The following is a 22,826-nucleotide window of genomic DNA, read 5'->3' on the forward strand; positions in this document are numbered from 1 at the left end:
TTAAAATTATCGTATACAGTCCCGTTAATGCCCAATTGTACCGTGCAGTAACCCAGAATGGTCGATGTCTGGGTTTTATCAGCCATAGAGATGGTACCCTGAGCAGGGACCACCTTTAGGGAGAGTTGTTGTGCCAGTTCAGGGTGGATAAAACTCTCCGTGCTTCCACTGTCAATTAAACATTTAACCCTGCACCCGTTTACCTCGATGTCCACCATTGATTTGGATAGCGGGTGCGGCCTGGTCTGGTCCACTGTGACCGATGCCACTGTAGGGCCCTGATCGATACAAGATGGCGTCCACGCTGTCTGCTCATAAGATGGCGGACCCCACGAGGTCGGGCAAGATGGCGTCCAAGATGGCCGCTCCCACGGCGCACACGCGGCGGTGGCGGGTTTTCCGGCGGGGTTCCCTCTGCACACCTTCCCGAAGTGCCCCTTCTTACCGCACTTAAAGCAGGTGGTGCCTTTCGCCGGGCACAGGTTTCTGGTGTGTTTTGGCTGCCCGCAGAAGTAGCAGTTGGGTCCCTGACGCGTCGCGGCTGTCGTAGGACTCCTGGGGGGAGAGCGGGTCCCCGCCGGTGTCGGGCTGCCGGGCGGGGAAGATGCCTTCCAAGATGGCGGCGCCCTCGGTGCACACGTGGCGGCGTGGACGGCGCTGGCTGAAGAGTAGGCATCCGAGTTTCTCTGGGCCACATCCAGGGATCGCGCGGTGTCCGCAACCTGTTTCAGGTCCAACCCCGTTTTTTCCAGCAGTCTTTGCCGGATGTAAGTGGAGCTGAGGCCTGTGATAAAGGCATCGCGAACAAGCTCGTCAGTGTACACTGCGGCTTTTACATCTCGGCACTTGCAGTCTTTGCCAAGCATTTTCAGGGTGCTTAGGAACTCCTCCACCGATTCCCCAGGTCGCTGTGCGCGAGTAGCGAGCAGATGCCTAGCATACACCTCATTCGTAGGCTGCTGGTAATGCGCCTTTAAGATGTCGCAGGCGGCCAGGTACATATCGGCGTCTTGGATGAGGGGGTAAACCTGGTGGCTTACCCAATTCCGCAGAATTCCGAGTCTCATCCTCGCAGCGTCCGTAGCGTCTTTGACGGCTGCGGAATTGTCCAGGAAGAATTCCATACACTCAAACCAGTGTCTGAAGCGTGCTGATGCGTCCGGAGCATGTTGATCCAAATCCAAACGTTCAGGTTTCAGGAGTTGATCCATAGTGTTGAAAAATAAGTTAATAAAATTGATGTGCCTCAATAATTCCGAGACCCGATGTTAGCGAAACAAAACAAGGCTTTTATTAACTTAGAAAGTAACACGTAAGAGAGAGAGGTATCTTCCTTCTGGAGACTGAGGCCAGACTGAGCTAGCTTACAAAAGGGGCCAGGTATGGGCGGAGCCCTACACACAGCACATTCCAATAAACAATACAATGAGGACTGGGGGAAGGGAAATGACACTGAAACCGACCACAGTCACAGGCAGTGATGAATGGAATATTTCATCACAATCTGCACATTTAGAAATTGTGCTTTTGATTCCAAAGTCTAAATCATTAATGTAAATTGTGAACAGCAGTGGTCCCAGCGCTGATCCTTGTGGAACACCACTACCCACCTTCTGCCACTGTGAATAGCTACCCTTTACTCCCACTCTCTGCTTTCTGTCCTGAAGCCAGCCAGCAATCCATTCTGCTACTTGTCCCCTGACTCCGCATTCTCTGACCTTGTTCATCAGTCTATTATGGGGTACCTTATCGAAGGGCTTTTGAAAATCTAGATAAATTACATCGACTGCATTACCATTGTCTACTCTTTCTCTCTCGTGGCCCATGAAGAGAAAAAATGGACATTCCTGGCTGGGTGACCCAGTGAATTAAAAGGAAAAAGTCAATTTGCCCAGTTGCTTTATGCTTCAGAACCACTCGTTAGTCATTTTGTGTGCAATTTCTCCGCCGCTAACATCACGAAGGGGGACCGTGAACTTTGGGTAGATTTCCCCGTTCAGGTTATCAGTGGTTGAACATCATGACATCAGAGGGAAAGAAAACCCCATCTGCATCCCAGGCTGTCTACTGCCGCCAGATCGAAGAAGCTCACAGCACAGAAGGAGGCCATTTGGCCCGTGCCGGCTCTTTGAAAGAGCTCTCTAATTTAGTCCCACACCCCAGCCTTTTTCTCCCAATCACCCTTGCAAATGAGTCCTCTTCAAATACACGTCCAATTGCCATTTGAAAGTTCCTGTGGAATCGGACTCCACTACCCTTTCTGGTAGGGAGTTCCAGATCGCAACAACCTTCTGTGTTCTTTGGACAATTATTTTAAACCTTTGACCTCTGGTTACTGGCCCACTTGCCAGAGGGAACAGTTTCTCCCTGCTCACTCTGTCAAAACCCCTCATAATTCTGATGATCTGAAGTGTAAAACAGGAGGTGACTGAGGGATGCTGGTCAGTGCACGGAACTCCTGCTATAGGACCACCAGTCAATTGGATAGAATGTACTTTCTTTCTCCTTAAGAGGTCTGGGGGAAATGCCATCCCAACACTGGGGGGCAAAAAGGAAGTGGGAGAAATCTCGACGTCGTTTCCGGTGGAGAACAGGTCAAGATCACGAAACAGAAGAAGTGACTCAAGAGAGGGGGGGCCGTATGGGTGGGCTGGCATGGAAAATGGAAACATTTAGGGAGTTACTCCTCTGCCAGGCTGAGGAGAGCTTTACTAAGGCCTGATCCCCAACTCTGCTCTACTGGACCTGGGGACAGTGGACTGGCCTATTTCCCCCACTCACCCAAAGTACAGCCTCCGCCATCTTGAAAACAAGCCTGGGGTCCATTTTGAGTGAGGATGAAGGAATCAAATTGTAACACACCTTGATAAAAAGAAAAAGACTTGCATTTACACAGAGCCTTTCACAACCACCGGATGTATCAAAGCACTTTACAGCCAATGAAGTACTTTTGAAGTGGAGTCACTGTTGTAATGTAGGAAACGCGGCAGCCAATTTGCACACAGCAAGGTCCCACAAACAGCAATGTGATAATGACCAGAATCATCTATTTTTGGGATGTTGGTTGAGGGATAAATATTGGCCCCAGGACACCGGGGAGAACTCCCCTGCTTTTCTTTGAAATAGTGGCCGTGGGATCTTTTACGTCCCCCTGCGAGAGCAAACGGGGCCTCGGTTTAACGTCTCATCCGAAAGACGGCACCTCCGACAGTGCAGCACTCCCTCAGCACTGCGCTGGGAGCGTCGGCCTAGCTTTATGTGCGCAAGTCCCTGAAATGGGACTCTGAACCCACAACCTTCTGACTCAGAGGAGAGTGTGCTACCCACTGAGCCACAGCTGACACGGTCATTTGAGAAATGTCATTACATTTTTTTTAAACAATCAGAAGATTTTATAAATTGAAGTAAAGCAGTAGGGCTATTGCCAAGCACCCCCCCACGAACAGCCTTCGCCCCCAGCTGTCCGCTTTACTTTGCGAGACTTGCCCGTTAGATACACAGCTACAGGGGCCCGGGGGTGGAGGAGGCAATCCCACGTTAAGTTGTAAAGGCCATGGGATAATGACTACATCTAGTCAATGGAAAAGACTGCAGCATAAACTGGCTGCAGCAATCACATCAGTGTGTTCAAACTGAATTAGTGATGGAAGTTGCACAGAGCTGCTCCCGAGGCTGGGGCACGGAGATGAAGCAATGCGAGAGTGGGTCAGTGCAACTCACTTTCATTTCGATTTCGAACAAAAGTCCCGCGCAGGGCCAAGGAGAAGGGGCATACCGTCCCTTTAATTAAAAGCTGCTTGCAAGTAACCAGATAAAACAGGAGTTGACTTTTTGAAAAGCCTTCTATCTCATTCAAATTTTAGTAGTATTTAAGCATTCGAATTCTGCCCTCCTCTTGTGTTGCGAAATGTAGCTCACCAACAAACTCAGACCAGCAAGGTGTGAATTCCCAGACAGTTATGTCAACCATAAGTTATACATAAGGCAAAACAAAAGACTTACATTTATACAGCGCCCCCCATGACCACCGGACGTCTCAATGCGCTCCACAGCCAACGAAGCACCCCCCGAAGTGGAGTCACCGCTGCAATGTGGGAAACGCGGCAGCCAATCTGCGCACAACAAGCCCCCACAAACAGCAATGCGACAATGACCAGAGGACCCGCCCCTTACTACAGTTATACAGGGCCTTGGTGAGACCACACCTGGAGTACTGTGTGCAGTTTTGGTCTCCTTACCTAAGAAAGGATATACTTGCCATAGAGGGAGTGCAGCGAAGGTTCACCAGACTGATTCCTGGGATGGCAGGACTGTCGTATGAGGAGAGATTGGGTCGACTAGGCCTGTATTCACTAGAGTTTGGAAGAATGAGAGGGGATCTCATTGAAACGTATAAAATTCTGACAGGGCTAGACAGATTGGATGCAGGGAGGATATTTCCCCTGGCTGGGGGGTCTAGAACGAGGGGTCACAGTCTCAGGATACGGGGTAGGACATTTAGGACTGAGAGGAGGAGAAATTTCTTCACTCAGAGGGTGGTGAACCTGTGGAGGCCAAGTCACTGAATATATTTAAGAAGGAGATCAATAGATTTCTAGACACACAAGGCATCAAGGGGTATGGGGAGAGAGCGGGAATATGGTATCGAGATAGAGGATCAGCCATGATCATATTGAATGGCGGAGCAGGCTCAAAGGGCCGAATGGCCATATCCTGCACCTATTTTTCTCAGTTTCTATTTACAGGGGGCCCTAGAGGAAGCATTAGGAGATTTACGGGGGGGCCCTGGAGGGAGCATTAGGAGATTTACGGGGGGGGCCCTGGAGGGAGCATTAGGAGATTTACGGGGGGGGGGGGGGGGGGGGGGGCAGGATCTGGATCAGGACAATGATTTTGAGTTGAGTGGTTTGGGGAGGGGCAGCCAATGGCGATTGATGAGGGTGAGAGTAACTGATGAGACGATGGTGGATTGTGCGACGGGAGGAGAGGTTGGTGGACGGGGATATGGGAATACGGTGCCAAAATCTGGGAATGGGGGCATGGAATATGGGACAGGGTGGCAGCATTTATTGCCCGTCCCTAATTGCCCTTGAGAAGGTGGTGGTGAGTCGCCACCTTGAACCGCTGCAGTCCGTGTGGTGAAGGTGCTCCCACAGTGCTGTTAGGGAGGGAGTTCCAGGATTTTGACCCAGTGACGATGAAGGATCGGCGATATATTTCTAAGCCAGGATGGTGTGTGACTTGAATGGGAACTTGGAGGTGGTGGTGCTCCCCTGCGCCTGCTGCCCTTTGTCTGTAATGATATCAGCAAATAGAGATGGTATTTGCCTGTTCGATTATGATGCCTTAATAGCATGATTGCATGTATTGATTGCTTGTGCCTGACCAGCAGAGGGCATGTGACCGAGAGAAGCAAGGCAGTTTAGTTTTAGTTTCAGTTTCATTCTAGATGCATCACAAGCTTGATGTCTCCTGTAAAAGCTGTATAAAAGAGTTGAACGGACTTTAGATTAAAACTCATTCTCTTTCATAAATGTCTCATCATTGAACCCACAAAGAAATCAATACATTGTCCTTCTAGGTGGAAGAGGTCGCGGGTTTGGGAGGTGCTGCCGAAGAAGCCTTGGCGAGTTGCTGCAGTGCATCTTGTGGGCTGCTTTGTCCTGGATGGTGTCGATCTTCTTAGAATCATAGAATGTGTATAAAAAACGGTAAATAATGACATTTCTAGAGTACTGCACCAAGGCTAAACTAATTTCAGATTTATTTCCAGATAAAATCAAAGTGCGCGACAACCAGCGAGACACAAAGTCCAATCATCAAACGTACCCTGGCTACAAACGGTTAGCTGGTTAAACAGGTTCTCCACCACTTCTTGGCTTGTCCTGTGAATGGTTAAGATCATTTGTTGCCTCGTTGATTGTGGGGGAGCAGCACATGGAAGACTGACGACCACAAGGAGGTCTGTGAATTAGAAGGATGTTTCCTCTTACAATCTACCTGCTTCAAACGCCGAGTGTGGCATCATCAGGACACTGCTTCCTGACTGATCTCACCTCTTATCATTCACTCTTTACTCGGGTCTCCCCATTAAAAGGAAGTCGATGGCTAGACCAACTCCTCCTGTCCTGGGTCATTCTGTTAAATGTTTGTTTTGCCCTAGTGCCAATTTTTTTGCTTAATTAGTTTTATCAGTATGGAGTAACAATGAAAGACTATCACAAATACTCACACATAGCTGGGCTACTGATCACAGCCACATCATTCAAAGATTATCTGCACAATAAGTCACCTCCCCCCTCAGGTTATCGGCCTGATTTAAACCTTAAAGGGGATGTCTCCCATCACAAAGTGCTTGCCAAACAGCGAGAGGTGCCCTTTAAAAACTGCTGGTCAGGATGTCTATGGGGGTACAACCCAACCTCTGACCTCCTGCCTTAGCTGACATGCACGCCCCCTGAATGACCCACAGCTACCCCCCACCCAACCTTAATGGGACAACATTAAGAACAGAAATTCAACATCAAATTGAAATGTGCCTTATTTTCTCACCACTTGTTCTGTTCCTTTTTAAACGCTGTTCATCGCTAATATCTTCCAGTTCTGATAAAAAGGATTACACCCGGAATGTTAACTCGCCCATTCTCTCCACACAGGCAGAGTCTTGCCAGCAGTTTCTGCTTTACTGGTTTTAGTTTGATGTTTTGATTCTGTAAGTTTCAGCCACATCCCATGATGAGATAGAGTGAGAGAGGAACAGAGTGAGAGAGAGGAACAGAGTGAGAGAGAGTGGGTCAGTCACAGGGCGATAATAGAAATAGGGATAGACGAGAGTGAGAGAGAAAGAAAAAGGCGAAGAGAGACAGAAAGAGGGCAAAAGACAATAAATAGGGAAACAGATAAAGAACAGAAATAGAAAGAGGGTTAGATCGGGAAACAGAGAATGAATGAGCACAATCGATTAACAAAGAGAAGTTACAGCAAGATAATAAAAATCGGAGCAATGTGTGCGTGTGTGAGTTTGTGTATGTAAGTGTGTGTGCGTATGAGTATGTGCATGTGAATGTGTGTGAGCGAGTGCGAGCGTGTGAGAGTGAATGTGTGCGAGCGAGTGCGAGAGTGAATGTGTGTGAGCGAGTGCGAGAGTGAATGTGTGTGAGAGTGCGAGCGTGAGAGTGAATGTGTGTGAGCGAGTGCGAGTGAGTGCCAGTGTGTGAGAGTGAATGTGTGTAAGCAAGTGCAAGTGAAAGCGAGTGTGTGAGAGAGTGAATGTGTGAGTGAGTGCGAGTGTGAGAGTGAATGTGTGAGCGAGTGTGAGTGAGAGCGAGTGTGTGAGAGTGAATGTGTGTGAGCGAGTGAGTGAGTGCGAGTGTGTGAGCGAGTGCGTGTGAATGTGTGTGAGCGAGTGTGAGTGAGAGCGAGTGTGTGAGAGAGAGAGTGTGTGTGAGTGCGAGCGTGAGAGTGAATGTGTGAGCGAGTGTGAGTGAGAGCGAGTGTGTGAGTGAATGTGTGCGAGAGTGAATGTGTGAGCGAGTGCGAGCGTGAGAGTGAATGTGTGTGAGCGAGTGCGAGTGTGTGAGCGAGTGTGTGAGAGAGAGTGAATGTGTGAGCGTGTGAGAGTGAATGTGTGTGAGCAAGTGCGAGTGAGAGCGAGTGTGTGAGAGTGAATGTGTGAGAGTGCGAGTGAGTGCCAGTGTGAGAGTGAATGTTTGTGAGCGAGTGCGAGCGTGTGTGAGAGTGAATGTGTGAGTGTGTGTGAGAGTGAATGTGTGTGAGTGCGAGTGAGTGCGAGTGTATGAGAGTGAATGTTTGTGAGAGTGCGAGGAAGAGCGAGTGTGAGAGTGAATGTGAGTGTGTGAGTGAATGTGTGTAAGCGAGAGCGAGTGAGAGCGAGTGTGTGTGAGTGCAAGTGAGAGCGAGTGTGTGAGAGTGAATGTGTGAGTGCGAGTGAGAGCGAGTGTGTGAGAGTGAATGTGTGAGTGCGAGTGAGAGCGAGTGAATGTGTGAGCGAGTGAGTGAATGTGTGAGCGAGTGAGAGCGAGAGCGAGTGTGTGAGAGTGAATGTGTGTGAGCGAGTGCGAGTGTGTGAAAGTGAGAGTGAATGTGTGTGTGAACACTAAGCTGGAGAGAGAGTAGCTGGATTGCCCGCTTACTCCTGGTGAGAGAGTCAGGATCCCCTCTCCTCCGGAACGAGCAGTCTAGGGTCAGACACACAGCATAAGTTTTGTGACCTTGTACTGATGGTGTGCATTAACCCAGACCTCACTGTGAAGACCGGCTGTTGCACTAATATACAAGTCCTAGCTTTAAGGCCTCTGAGTAACATCACTGTATCAGTGCTGGTTCATGTCACCAGTTCATTTGTAAGACTAGTGGAGTTTACACCCACTCTAGTGAATTTTAGGGGACTTGAAACCCTCTAAGTGTTACAGCATTCAGGGTCTAACTCAACATGGCGATTAGTTGGAAGCGATACAGGTTGCACAGAGAGGTACCTGATCCAACCATAAAAAACTCTACTGTATAACTCTGGGGAGGCAAATTAAACAACAGAAGTAAAGTCTTGTTCCGTGAGGTTATCTTTGATGTCAATGGGGAGACGATCAAACAGAAGGTCTTCGACAATAAGATTCGCCTTCTTAAGTAACACACAGTAGCCAATCTCAGGTGGGATCCTCTCCAGGTGATTTCCTTTGAGCTCCAGGTAAGTCAGTTGTGTCAACTGTCCAATTTCAGGTGGAATGTAAGTGATGCAGTTTTGCCCCATATGTAATGTCTTCAATTTGAGGCATTGGAAGAGCTGGACCGACAGGGTCTCCACTTTGTTCTTGGTGATGAAGAAGTGCTGCAAGTTCTGGAGCAGGTGAATGTCTGGCGGGACAGCAGTGAGAAGATTGTGGCTGAGGTCCAGGTACCTCAGCTTTCTCAGGGTGAAGAGAGCATTGGGTAAAGACTCCAGTTTGTTGTTGGAGAGGAAAAGCTGCTCGAGGTTTTTGATGAGACTGATGGTTGTTGGGATTGAGAGGATGGCGTTGTGCCAAAGTTTGAGGCAGGACAGCCTCTTGAGGTGCTGGAAGCTAATGATCTCCTCGATGGTTTGAATGTTATTGGATTTCAAGTCCAGCTTCTGAAGGCTAGCGAGGCTGAATATTGCATGTGGGATCCTCTCCAGCTCACAGTTCTGGAGCTCGAGCTCAGAAAGGTTGGCTAGCTTCTTCAAGTTGTTGAGGACCAGTAACTTTGTGCCATCGTTCTGAATGACCAACTTGGACAAGTGAGTAGCGAGCTCCATGACGTTTGAGGGGATTTTGGAGAGATTGCTTTTCAGGATGAGAATTTTGAGATGCCTCAGTTCCTTCAGGGACTCCAGTCCAATGGCCTTGTTGGTTTCAGAGTTCAGATTACCAGAAAGATGCAGCTCCACCAGGTTTTTCAGCGAGTACACCCACAGGGGGATCTCACCAATATCAGTGAACTTGACGTGCAAGATGTGAAGGTGGTCTCTGAGGAAGTTGAAGGCAATTTGATCAACCTTTGCAGGACAGTGATAAAGGTAGAGCTCCTTGAGGGCCACCATCTGGGAGATCTTAGCTGGCAGCCGGACATCAGGAATCAGCTCCAGCTTCAGGACCTCCAGATCACTCATGTCGAAGACGGCTTTCGGAATCCCAGACAACATGAAGAGCTGCAGCTCCAGCTTGCCCTGGATGTTCTTGGACACATGCTGCCTCAGCTTCTCATAAGTCCACTCATGGTTTAGATTCATCTCCAGCAACTTGTTCTCACAGCCTTCAGACAGGAAGATGGCGAATCTCTTGGAGTAGAGCTGGTCATATTGGTCCACCATGTGCAGCAGGAAGGCAAAGTCATTCTTCACGTCGGGAATGTCACTGAAATTGCTCTCCTCGCGCACCTTCTCAAAGGAGTATTCCTTCAACGAACCTCGGAATAGCCAGAACAACGTGTAGAGACACACCAGTCCGTAGAGTGCAATCAAAATGATGTAGGTGATCAGCAGCTTCCGCAGCATGTAGGCCATACTGTGAGTACAGAAGAACACAGAGTAGCCAGTGACATTTTTAATCTTGGGCTTGCAGATGTGTTCAAATGTGATCGAGTTGACAAAGGTGAAGGTGTAGCTCAGAATGATCATGAATTTTAAAGCCTTCACGACCGTCTGACCAACGTAGAATTTGTAGATCAGGTCCCCGTCCTCAGTGTGGGCCCGGAACTTGCGGACCTTCTCAAAGAGGGCCTTGGCCTGCTCGCCGTCCTGCTTATCCAGGATGTTCATCGAGGGGGAGCCGGTGACGGGAGGCTCAAAGGTCACTTCGGGGCAGGAGGTCAGCGAGGAGCAGGTGTCCGAGTACTCGCTGGGGTCCAGCGTCATCGACTTGAACATTTTAGTTCGGTGTTGGCTGTTTTCAGAGTCCTCGTTGGCAGTCTCAGAGACCGCTTTGGTGGTCCAAGGAGACTCAAAGCACTTGCCCAGAATGGAGACAAAGTGCTCTACCTTGGAGGAGGTCTTTGGGAATTTGAACCAGAAGTTGCCACTGACCATCAGGATAATGGTGTGGACAAGGGCTACATAAGGGAAGTATTTGGAATACCAGGGCAAGGCCTTCTGGTAACACACTTGGCTGATGTAAACATACTGCTGGAAGTCCAAGTTTGTTTTGTAGCCTCCTCCTTTTGGCTGCCTGGTTGGAGATGCCGATTTGGTTTCCATTGGGCCCAAGGGCTTTCTGGGTGTTCCCGAGGAAGTGGGGCTGCCTTGCTTCACATTCTGGGGGTTTTCTGTAGACAATTCCAGCTTGTGAGGCGGAGCCCCAGTTCCAGGTGTGGAGCTCCTGGGCGTGCTGTTCACACCCTGAACGTGGTCGCAAGGCAAACATACAACTTTATCTTTAGAAATGAGCAGGGTCGCTGACAGGAGGGACACCATCAGCATAATAACCACCAAGTAGTCCATTAGAACATCCCACCAGGGTTTGAGGAGGCGATGAGTGGGCTGAGTATCTGAGAGAGTGGCGAGCTCCGTCAGTGTGATCATATCTACAACAGAGAATGGCAATGTTAGGCAGCATAAAACATTCTTCTCCCCACCAACTCCCCCAGCCAGGACACTCACCATTACAGCCTGACCCCCCTCCCAACTCCCCCAGCCAGGACACTCACCATTACAGCCCCCCCCCCCGAACTCCCCCAGCCAGGACACTCACCATTACAGCCCCCCCGCCCCAACTCCCCCAGCCAGGACACTCACCATTACAGCCCCCCCGCCCCAACTCCCCCAGCCAGGACACTCACCATTACAGCCCCCCCCCGCCAACTCCCCCAGCCAGGACACTCACCATTACAGCCCCCCCCCCACCAACTCCCCCAGCCAGGACACTCACCATTACAGCCCCCCCCCGCAAACTCCCCCAGCCAGGACACTCACCATTACAGCCCCCCCCCGCCAACTCCCCCAGCCAGGACACTCACCATTACAGCCCCCCCCCCACCAACTCCCCCAGCCAGGACACTCACCATTACAGCCCCCCCCCGCCAACTCCCCCAGCCAGGACACTCACCATTACAGCCCCACCCCCCAACTCCCCCAGCCAGGACACTCACCATTACAGACCAGCCCCCCCCCCCCAACTCCCCCAGCCAGGACACTCACCATTACAGACCAGCCCCCCCCCCGAACTCCCCCAGCCAGGACACTCACCATTACAGCCCCCCCCCGCCGAACTCCCCCAGCCAGGACACTCACCATTACAGCCCCCCCCCGCCGAACTCCCCCAGCCAGGACACTCACCATTACAGCGCCCCCCCCCAACTCCCCCAGCCAGGACACTCACCATTACAGCCCCCCCCCCCGAACTCCCCCAGCCAGGACACTCACCATTACAGCCCCCCCCCCACCGAACTCCCCCAGCCAGGACACTCACCATTACAGCCCCCCCCACACCGAACTCCCCCAGCCAGGACACTCACCATTACAGCGCCCCCCCCCCCCGAACTCCCCCAGCCAGGACACTCACCATTACAGCCCAGCCCCCCCCGAACTCCCCCAGCCAGGACACTCACCATTACAGCCCCCCCCCGAACTCCCCCAGCCAGGACACTCACCATTACAGCCCCCCCCCCCCGAACTCCCCCAGCCAGGACACTCACCATTACAGCGCCCCCCCCCCCCGAACTCCCCCAGCCAGGACACTCACCATTACAGCCCCCCCCCCCCCGAACTCCCCCAGCCAGGACACTCACCATTACAGCCCCCCCCCGAACTCCCCCAGCCAGGACACTCACCATTACAGCCCCCCCCCCCGCGAACTCCCCCAGCCAGGACACTCACCATTACAGCCCCCCCCCCGCGAACTCCCCCAGCCAGGACACTCACCATTACAGCGCCCCCCCCCGAACTCCCCCAGCCAGGACACTCACCATTACAGCCCCCACCCCCCGAACTCCCCCAGCCAGGACACTCACCATTACAGACTGCCCCCCCCGAACTCCCCCAGCCAGGACACTCACCATTACAGCCCCCACTGTTCGGGAGCAGGAGACATTTGGTCTACCGCCTTCTCTATGAGCAAAATTCAATGGACAAATGATTCATCTCTCCATCATTGGTCTATAATCCAAGAACCTCAGAATGAAGGGACCAGACCCACAGGGCAGGACACCAGAGGAAGGGTGCCCTGTGGGACTGGGCCCTTCCCCCGGTGCCCTGTGGGACTGGGCCCTTCCCCCGGTGCCCTGTGGGACTGGGCCCTTCCCCCGGTGCCCTGTGGGACTGGGCCCTTCCCCCGGTGTCCTGTGGGACTGGGCCCTTCCCCCGGTGTCCTGTGGGACTGGGCCCTTCCCCCGGTGTCCTGTGGGACTGGGCCCTTCCCCCGGTGTCCTGTGGGACTGGGCCCTTCCCCCGGTGTCCTGTGGGGCTGGGCCCTTCCCCCGGTGCCCTGTGGGACTGGGCCCTTCTCCCAGTGTCCTGCCCTGTGGGGCTGGGCCCTTCCCCCGGTGTCCTGTCCTGTGGGACTGGGCCCTTCCCCCGGTGTCCTGTCCTGTGGGACTGGGCCCTTCCCCCGGTGCCCTGTGGGACTGGGCCCTTCTCCCGGTGTACTGCCCTGTGGGACTGGGCCCTTCTCCCGGTGTCACAGAATCACAGAAACCCCACAGTGCAGATAGAGGCCATTTCAGCCCATCGAGCCTGCACCGACACATATCCCACCCGATCCCTGTAACCCCTACACCAACACATATCCCACCCTATCCCCGTAACCCCACATATTTAATCCCCCTAACACTAAGGGTCAATTTATCATAGCCAATCAACCTAACTCGCACATCTTTGGACTGTGGGAGGAAACCGGAGCACCCGGAGGAAACCCACGCAAACACGGGGAGAAAGTGCAAACTCCACACAGACAGTCGCCCGAGGCCGGATTCGAACCCGGGTCCCTGGCACTGTGAGGCAACAGTGCTAACCACTATGCCACCGTCCTGCCCTGTGGGACTGGGCCCTTCCCCCGGTGTCCTGTGGGGCTGGGCCCTTCCCCCGGTGTCCTGCCCTCTGGGACTGGGCCCTTCCCCCGGTGTCCTGTGGGACTGGGCCCTTCCCCCGGTGTCCTGTGGGACTGGGCCCTTCCCCCGGTGCCCTGTGGGACTGGGCCCTTCCCCCGGTGTCCTGTCCTGTGGGACTGGGCCCTTCCCCCGGTGTCCTGTGGGACTGGGCCCTTCCCCCGGTGTCCTGTCCTGTGGGACTGGGCCCTTCCCCCGGTGTCCTGTGGGACTGGGCCCTTCCCCCGGTGCCCTGTGGGACTGGGCCCTTCCCCCGGTGTCCTGTCCTGTGGGACTGGGCCCTTCCCCCGGTGTCTTGTGGTACTGGGCCCTTCCCCCGGTGTCCTGTGGGACTGGGCCCTTCCCCCGGTGTCTTGTGGTACTGGGCCCTTCCCCCGGTGCCCTGTGGGACTGGGCCCTTCCCCCGGTGCCCTGTGGGACTGGGCCCTTCCCCCGGTGTCCTGTGGGACTGGGCCCTTCCCCCGGTGTCTTGTGGTACTGGGCCCTTCCCCCGGTGCCCTGTGGGACTGGGCCCTTCCCCCGGTGCCCTGTGGGACTGGGCCCTTCCCCCGGTGTCCTGTGGGACTGGGCCCTTCCCCCGGTGCCCTGTGGGACTGGGCCCTTCCCCCGGTGCCCTGTCCTGTGGGGCTGGGCCCTTCCCCCGGTGCCCTGTCCTGTGGGACTGGGCCCTTCCCCCGGTGCCCTGTCCTGTGGGACTGGGCCCTTCCCCCGGTGCCCTGTGGGACTGGGCCCTTCCCCCGGTGCCCTGTGGGACTGGGCCCTTCCCCCGGTGCCCTGTGGGACTGGGCCCTTCCCCCGGTGCCCTGTGGGACTGGGCCCTTCCCCCGGTGCCCTGTGGGACTGGGCCCTTCCCCCGGTGCCCTGTGGGACTGGGCCCTTCCCCCGGTGCCCTGCCCTGTGGGACTGGGCCCTTCCCCCGGTGCCCTGTGGGACTGGGCCCTTCCCCCGGTGCCCTGCCCTGTGGGACTGGGCCCTTCCCCCGGTGCCCTGTGGACTGGGCCCTTCCCCCGGTGCCCTGCCCTGTGGGACTGGGCCCTTCCCCCGGTGCCCTGTGGGACTGGGCCCTTCCCCCGGTGCCCTGTGGGGCTGGGCCCTTCCCCCGGTGCCCTGTCCTGTGGGACTGGGCCCTTGCCCCGGTGCCCTGTGGGACTGGGCCCTTCCCCCGGTGCCCTGTGGGACTGGGCCCTTCCCCCGTTGCCCTGCCCTGTGGGACTGGGCCCTTCCCCCGGTGCCCTGTGGGACTGGGCCCTTCCCCCCGGTGTCCTGCCCTGTGGGACTGGGCCCTTCCCCTGGTGCCCTGTGGGGCTGGGCCCTTCCCCCGGTGCCCTGTCCTGTGGGACTGGGCCCTTCCCCCGGTGCCCTGTGGGGCTGGGCCCTTCCCCCGGTGCCCTGTCCTGTGGGACTGGGCCCGTCCCCCGGTGCCCTGTGGGACTGGGCCCTTCCCCCGGTGCCCTGTGGGACTGGGCCCTTGCCCCGGTGCCCTGTGGGACTGGGCCCTTCCCCCGGTATTAACCACGGTTTCTCGGGTTAGTCCATGCAGTGCAGAGCCTGTGAGACTCCAGCCCATTCCAATATAGTCAAAAGCTTTGGTTAATTAATGTTACCATGGAGACAGATTCTTGGATTAGTTCTAATGTATAATGAATAAAACCTGCCATGAAATAACCTAGAATTTGTTTAGTGAATGTTTTCCCAGAAGTGTAGGTTCCTGGGTAAAGGCCAAAAACATTTACTTCAGCAACTAGCCTTCAGAATTGGTCAGATTCCCTGACTTTGATTTTTTTCCAAATCAACCCAATAATGCGAAAACTTGGTCAGAAAACTGCAGAAGATTCAGTGACACAACAGTCGGTCTGAGCTACCTGCTGGAGTGCCGAACTGATGGAAGGTTCCGGGTTAAATCTCCGGTCCGTGCTGTAAATCCAGCCCAGGTTCGTGCTCCCGATCACTATCCAGTGCACACACACATATCTGGGGAAGGAAGGGCCAGAATTAAGGTCATATTTCAAACTTGCCTGGGATGCCCCTGCAGTCAAATAGCCTGTCAACACTCACTGTCCAGTCTCACAGCTGGATGGGCGAGGAGCCGAGCAAGGAGTCACCATGGGCAGGACAGGGAAACGGGCTGATTGGAGGAAAGTATTGGGCCAATGACTGTACTCGCCCTGTGCAGTGTTGGACCAAACCTTTCCTCCCGAGAAGCGTCCTTAATGTTCACGGCCCCAATTGAGGACGGCCTGTGATCAGAACCTGGTTCCTCTGGAACACAGGAACAGGAGGAGGCCATTCGGCCCCTCCAGCCTGTCCCCCAGTTAGATCATGATCTGTATTTCAACTCCATTTACCCGCCTTTGCTCCATATCCCTCGATTACCCTTACCAACAAAAACCCATCGTCTCAGATTTTCAATTTTCAATTGACCCCCCAGCCTCAACAGCTTTTTGGGGGAGAGAGTTCCAGATTTCCACTGCCCTTTGTGTGAAGAAGTGCTTCCTGACACCACCCCTGAACAGCCTGGCTCTAATTTTAAGGTTATGCCCCCTGGTTCTGGACTCCTCCTCAGCTTGAACCCTATCAAATCCTTTGATCATCTGAAACACCTCAATTAGACTCGAAGGAATACAATCCTAGTCTGTGCAACCTGTCCTCGTAAGTTAACCCTTTTAGCCCCGGTATCATTCTGGTGAATCTGCGCTGCTCCCCAAAAGGTGAATATATCCTTCCTGAGGTGTAGTGAACCCAATACTCCAGGAATCCGTGGTGACTCTGATAGTTGTACAATGCTCAGTCACTCTGTCTCTGCTGATAGATTTGATGAGGTGATGTTAAACTGATGGGTCTGTCGGCAGGTACAGCTCAGTTCCATACTGGGCACTGAGGCAGCAGACAGCCCTGTGACTGCCATGAAACCTTCTAGGGTGACATTGCACGAATGTAAAATTAGATGGATGGATTGATGCGTACTGCCGGATCAGTAACGGCCCAGGATCAGGTGGCAACAGAAAGCAGCAGGTCCCGAGCACGGCGTCCCAGCAGATCCCGAGCTCGGGGTCCCAGCAGATCCCGAGCGCCGGGTCCCAGCAGATCCCGAGCGCCGGGTCCCAGCAGATCCCGAGCGCCGGGTCCCAGCAGATCCCGAGCGCCGGGTCCCAGCAGATCCCGAGCGCCGGGTCCCAGCAGATCCCGAGCTCGGGGTCCCAGCAGATCCCGAGCTCGGGGTCCCAGCAGATCCCGAGCTCGGGGTCCCAGCAGACCCCGAGCGCCGGGTCCCAGCAGATCCCAGACACGGGGTCCCAGCAGATCCCAGACACGGGGTCCCAGCAGATCCCAGACACGGGGTCCCAGCAGATCCCAGACACGGGGTCCCAGCAGATCCCAAGCACGGCGTCCCAGCAGATCCCAAGCACGGGGTCTCAGCAGATCCCAAGCACGGGGTCCCAGCAGATCCCAAGCACGGGGTCCCAGCAGATCCCAAGCACGGGGTCCCAGCAGATCCCGAGCTCAGGGTCCCAGCAGATCCCGAGCTCGAGGTCCCAGCAGATCCCGAGCTCGGGGTCCCAGCAGATCCCAAGCGCCGGGTCCCAGCAGATCCCAGACACGGGGTCCCAGCAGATCCCAGACACGGGGTCCCAGCAGATCCCAGACACGGGGTCCCAGCAGATCCCAAGCACGGGGTCCCAGCAGATCCCAAGCACGGGGTCCCAGCAGATCCCGAGCACGGGGTCCCAGCAGATCCCGAGCACGGGGTCCCAGCAGATCCTGAGCGCTGGGTCCCAGCAGATCCCGAGCACTGGGTCCCAGCAGCTCCACTCTCTGTATATCCCATTCATTGCCTGACTGAATCAAACAAAGAGCTGGATCGGGAATCCACATTCCAACACTGATGTGATGTTGAGAATCAGTAAGGGTTTTGAGAGAGTGAATGGGGAAAGACTCTCTCCTCTGGTTGGGGTGTCAGTGACGAGGGGTTGTCAATTTAACATGGTCACCGATGAAGGACGATGTGTGGGAGAGATTTCTTTACACAGGTGAGTGTTGAGGTACAGAAAGTAATCCAAAAGGCTGATGGAATGTTGGCCTTTATCTCAGGGGGCTGGAATACAAAGGGCAGGAAGTGAGGCTTCAGTTGTACAGTGATGCTTTCAGAAGGCGCTTGATAAAGTGCCACATAATAGACTTGTTAGCAAAACTGAAACCCATGGGATTAAAGGGACAGAGCGGATACAGAATAGGCTAAGAGACAGAGAGCAGAGATAGTGGTGAGCGGTTGTTTTCCAGTCTGGAGGGAAGTGTGCAGTGGTGTCCTCCAGTGGGCGGTATTAGGACCACTGCTCTTTCTGATATATATTAATGACCTAAACTTGGCTATACCAGGCATAACTTTTGCCGATGACATGAAACCCGGAAATGTAGTAAACAATGAGGAGGATAGTAACAGGCGTCAGGAGGACAGAGATAGACTGGGGAAATGGGCAGACACACGGCGGATGCAGCTTAATGCAGACACACGGCGGATGCAGCTTAATGCAGACACACGGCGGATGCAGCTTAATGCAGACACACGGCGGATGCAGCTTAATGCAGACACACGGCGGATGCAGCTTAATGCAGACACACGGCGGATGCAGCTTAATGCAGACACACGGCGGATGCAGCTTAATGCAGACACACGGCGGATGCAGCTTAATGCAGACACACGGCGGATGCAGCTTAATGCAGACACACGGCGGATGCAGCTTAATGCAGACACACGCGGATGCAGCTTAATGCAGACACACGGCGGATGCAGCTTAATGCAGACACACGGCGGATGCAGCTTAATGCAGACACACGGCGGATGCAGCTTAATGCAGACAAGTGTGAAATGATGCATTTTGATGGGAAGAATGAGGAGAGGCAATCTAAACTAAATGGTACAATTTTAAAGGGGCTGCAGGGACAGAGAGACCTGGGGGATCACATACACCAATGTTTGAAGTTGAGAAGGCTGTTAAAAACCTTAGGAGATCCTGAGCTTTATAAATAGAGGCATAGAATACAAAAGTGTTAATCAAATGGGACTGCCATTGATTTCTTGTTATATTAATTTAATTGTGTTCAGTAACTTTTCGATTGGAATTGATCTCACTCGCAGCTTATTTACCCTTTGATATGGACAGATCCTGTAACAAGACCCTTGAAGGTTGCAGGGAAGGCCAACCTATAGGTTATTTATCTTTTAATTTCACAGGGACACGAGAGGTGTGACAATCTTATGATGGTTAGGGGTCTGTAATGTTGAAGGTGGTTGTATTGATCAGACATAAACGGATGTATGCAAACACCACTTTGGAATCCGCCCAGAGGGTGGATGAGGACAGTGCAATTCATGTTGTGTAGATGGACTTTCAAAAGGCGTTTGATAAAGTACCACATAAAAGGCTTGTTAGCAAAATTGAAGCCCATGGGATAAAAGGGGCAGCATGCAGCATGGATACAAAAGTGGCTCAGGGATAGAAAACAGAGAGTTGTGGTCGTCGTCGTACGTTTTTTCATACTGTTCGCTTTGGGGAACTGTATGAAGTGCTGGAAGGATTTCTGGCCGCGATTAACGCTCCTTCCGTGACTGTAACCATCTTCGTACCAGCCATTAGGGTGGTTAGTCCTGTGGCGGGAGGGTGTTACGGGCTCACACAACCCATACGAGGAGGGGGGCCACCCACACCCACGGACGCAAGTATCCCGCTGGGTGTCAACCCAGAATTTAGAGCCGGAGCTCCGACTCCACTTGCCGGGACTGTCTGGAGCGGGGTTCGAAACCCTACGCCTTCTGGCCCAGCGGCGGGGATGCTACCGCTACGCCAAAGGCCCATTCCAGAGCTGTGGTGAATGGCTGTTTCTCACACTGGAGGGAGGTATACTGTGGTGTTCCCCAGGGTTCAGTACTGGGGGATGGAGGGAGGTATACTGTGGTGTTCCCCAGGGTTCAGTACTAGGGGATGGAGGGAGGTATACTGTGGTGTTCCCCAGGGTTCAGTACTAGGGGGTGGAGGGAGGTATACTGTGGTGTTCCCCAGGGTTCAGTACTGGGGGATGGAGGGAGGTATACTGTGGTGTTCCCCAGGGTTCAGTACTAGGGGATGGAGGGAGGTATACTGTGGAGTTCCCCAGGGTTCAGTACTAGGGGGTGGAGGGAGGTATACTGTGGTGTTCCCCAGGGTTCAGTACTCGGGGATGGAGGGAGGTATACTGTGGTGTTCCCCAGGGTTCAGTACTAGGGGATGGAGGGAGGTATACTGTGGAGTTCCCCAGGGTTCAGTACTAGGGGGTGGAGGGAGGTATACTGTGGAGTTCCCCAGGGTTCAGTACTAGGGGATGGAGGGAGATATACTGTGGTGTTCCCCAGGGTTCAGTACTAGGGGATGGAGGGAGATATACTGTGGAGTTCCCCAGGGTTCAGTACTAGGGGATGGAGGGAGGTATACTGTGGTGTTCCCCAGGGTTCAGTACTCGGAGGTGGAGGGAGGTATACTGTGGTGTTCCCCAGGGTTCAGTACTAGGGGATGGAGGGAGGTATACTGTGGTGTTCCCCAGGGTTCAGTACTAGGGGGTGGAGGGAGGTATACTGTGGAGTTCCCCAGGGTTCAGTACTGGGGGATGGAGGGAGGTATACTGTGGAGTTCCCCAGGGTTCAGTACTAGGGGATGGAGGGAGATATACTGTGGAGTTCCCCAGGGTTCAGTACTAGGGGATGGAGGGAGGTATACTGTGGAGTTCCCCAGGGTTCAGTACTAGGGGATGGAGGGAGGTATACTGTGGAGTTCCCCAGGGTTCAGTACTGGGGGATGGAGGGAGGTATACTGTGGAGTTCCCCAGGGTTCAGTACTGGGGGATGGAGGGAGGTATACTGTGGTGTTCCCCAGGGTTCAGTACTAGGGGATGGAGGGAGGTATACTGTGGTGTTCCCCAGGGTTCAGTACTAGGGGGTGGAGGGAGGTATACTGTGGAGTTCCCCAGGGTTCAGTACTAGGGGGTGGAGGGAGGTATACTGTGGAGTTCCCCAGGGTTCAGTACTGGGGGATGGAGGGAGGTATACTGTGGTGTTCCCCAGGGTTCAGTACTAGGGGATGGAGGGAGGTATACTGTGGTGTTCCCCAGGGTTCAGTACTAGGGGATGGAGGGAGGTATACTGTGGAGTTCCCCAGGGTTCAGTACTGGGGGATGGAGGGAGGTATACTGTGGTGTTCCCCAGGGTTCAGTACTAGGGGATGGAGGGAGGTATACTGTGGTGTTCCCCAGGGTTCAGTACTAGGGGATGGAGGGAGGTATACTGTGGAGTTCCCCAGGGTTCAGTACTGGGGGATGGAGGGAGGTATACTGTGGAGTTCCCCAGGGTTCAGTAATGGGGGATGGAGGGAGGTATACTGTGGAGTTCCCCAGGGTTCAGTACTGGGGGATGGAGGGAGGTATACTGTGGTGTTCCCCAGGGTTCAGTACTAGGGGATGGAGGGAGGTATACTGTGGAGTTCCCCAGGGTTCAGTACTAGGGGATGGAGGGAGGTATACTGTGGAGTTCCCCAGGGTTCAGTACTAGGGGATGGAGGGAGGTATACTGTGGAGTTCCCCAGGGTTCAGTACTAGGGGATGGAGGGAGGTATACTGTGGAGTTCCCCAGGGTTCAGTACTAGGGGATGGAGGGAGCTATACTGTGGAGTTCCCCAGGGTTCAGTACTAGGGGGTGGAGGGAGGTATACTGTGGTGTTCCCCAGGGTTCAGTACTAGGGGATGGAGGGAGGTATACTGTGGAGTTCCCCAGGGTTCAGTAATGGGGGATGGAGGGAGGTATACTGTGGAGTTCCCCAGGGTTCAGTAATGGGGGATGGAGGGAGGTATACTGTGGAGTTCCCCAGGGTTCAGTACTACGGGGTGGAGGGAGGTATAATGTGGAGTTCCCCAGGGTTCAGTACTGGGGATGGAGGGAGGTATACTGTGGTGTTCCCCAGGGTTCAGTACTAGGGGGTGGAGGGAGGTATAATGTGGAGTTCCCCAGGGTTCAGTACTAGGGGGTGGAGGGAGGTATACTGTGGTGTTCCCCAGGGTTCAGTACTAGGGGATGGAGGGAGGTATACTGTGGTGTTCCCCAGGGTTCAAGTACTAGGGGGTGGAGGGAGGTATACTGTGGAGTTCCCCAGGGTACAGTACTGGGGGATGGAGGGAGGTATACTGTGGTGTTCCCCAGGGTTTAGTACTGGGGGATGGAGGGAGGTATACTGTGGTGTTCCCCAGGGTTCAGTACTAGGGGATGGAGGGAGGTATACTGTGGAGTTCCCCAGGGTTCAGTACTGGGGGATGGAGGGAGGTATACTGTGGAGTTCCCCAGGGTTCAGTACTAGGGGATGGAGGGAGGTATACTGTGGAGTTCCCCAAGGTTCAGTACTGGGGGATGGAGGGAGGTATACTGTGGAGTTCCCCAGGGTTCAGTACTGGGGGATGGAGGGAGGTATACTGTGGTGTTCCCCAGGGTTCAGTACTAGGGGATGGAGGGAGGTATACTGTGGTGTTCCCCAGGGTTCAGTACTCGGGGATGGAGGGAGGTATACTGTGGAGTTCCCCAGGGTTCAGTACTAGGGGATGGAGGGAGATATACTGTGGAGTTCCCCAGGGTTCAGTACTGGGGGATGCAGGGAGGTATACTGTGGAGTTCCCCAGGGTTCAGTACTAGGGGATGGAGGGAGGTATACTGTGGAGTTCCCCAGGGTTCAGTACTAGGGGATGGAGGGAGGTATACTGTGGTGTTCCCCAGGGTTCAGTACAGGGGGATGGAGGGAGGTATACTGTGGAGTTCCCCAGGGTTCAGTACTGGGGGATGGAGGGAGGTATACTGTGGTGTTCCCCAGGGTTCAGTACTAGTGGGTGGAGGGAGGTATACTGTGGTGTTCCCCAGGGTTCAGTACTAGGGGATGGAGGGAGGTATACTGTGGAGTTCCCCAGGGTTCAGTACTGGGGGATGGAGGGAGGTATACTGTGGAGTTCCCCAGGGTTCAGTACTAGGGGGTGGAGGGAGGTATACTGTGGTGTTCCCCAGGGTTCAGTACTAGGGGGTGGAGGGAGGTATACTGTGGAGTTCCCCAGGGTTCAGTACTAGGGGATGGCGGGAGGTATACTGTGGAGTTCCCCAGGGTTCAGTACTAGGGGGTGGAGGGAGGTATACTGTGGAGTTCCCCAGGGTTCAGTACTGGGAGATGGAGGGAGGTATACTGTGGTGTTCCCCAGGG

At 54.2% G+C, this 22,826-nt stretch overlaps 1 protein-coding gene across 1 annotated transcript in view; it reads right to left on the reverse strand.

Moving 5' to 3' along the window:
* Window positions 1–5,739: 5,739 nt before the first annotated feature.
* Window positions 5,740–22,826, reverse strand: part of LOC147097540 (volume-regulated anion channel subunit LRRC8D-like) — a 38,400-nt gene continuing 21,313 nt past the window's right edge. The window contains exons 2-3 of the mRNA XM_085971472.1: window positions 15,435–15,543; window positions 5,740–11,055 (exon numbers count right to left, since the gene is read on the reverse strand). Coding sequence (XP_085827598.1) covers window positions 8,543–11,053 — 2,511 coding nt within the window. The 5' untranslated portion in view covers window positions 11,054–11,055; window positions 15,435–15,543 and the 3' untranslated portion in view covers window positions 5,740–8,542. The remainder of the gene's footprint in view (window positions 11,056–15,434; window positions 15,544–22,826) is intronic.

Source organism: Somniosus microcephalus, chromosome 31 (assembly GCF_052327205.1).
Source record: "Somniosus microcephalus isolate GS21.2 chromosome 31, FLI_Smic_1.0, whole genome shotgun sequence".
Taxonomy (NCBI): Eukaryota; Metazoa; Chordata; class Chondrichthyes; order Squaliformes; family Somniosidae; genus Somniosus; species Somniosus microcephalus.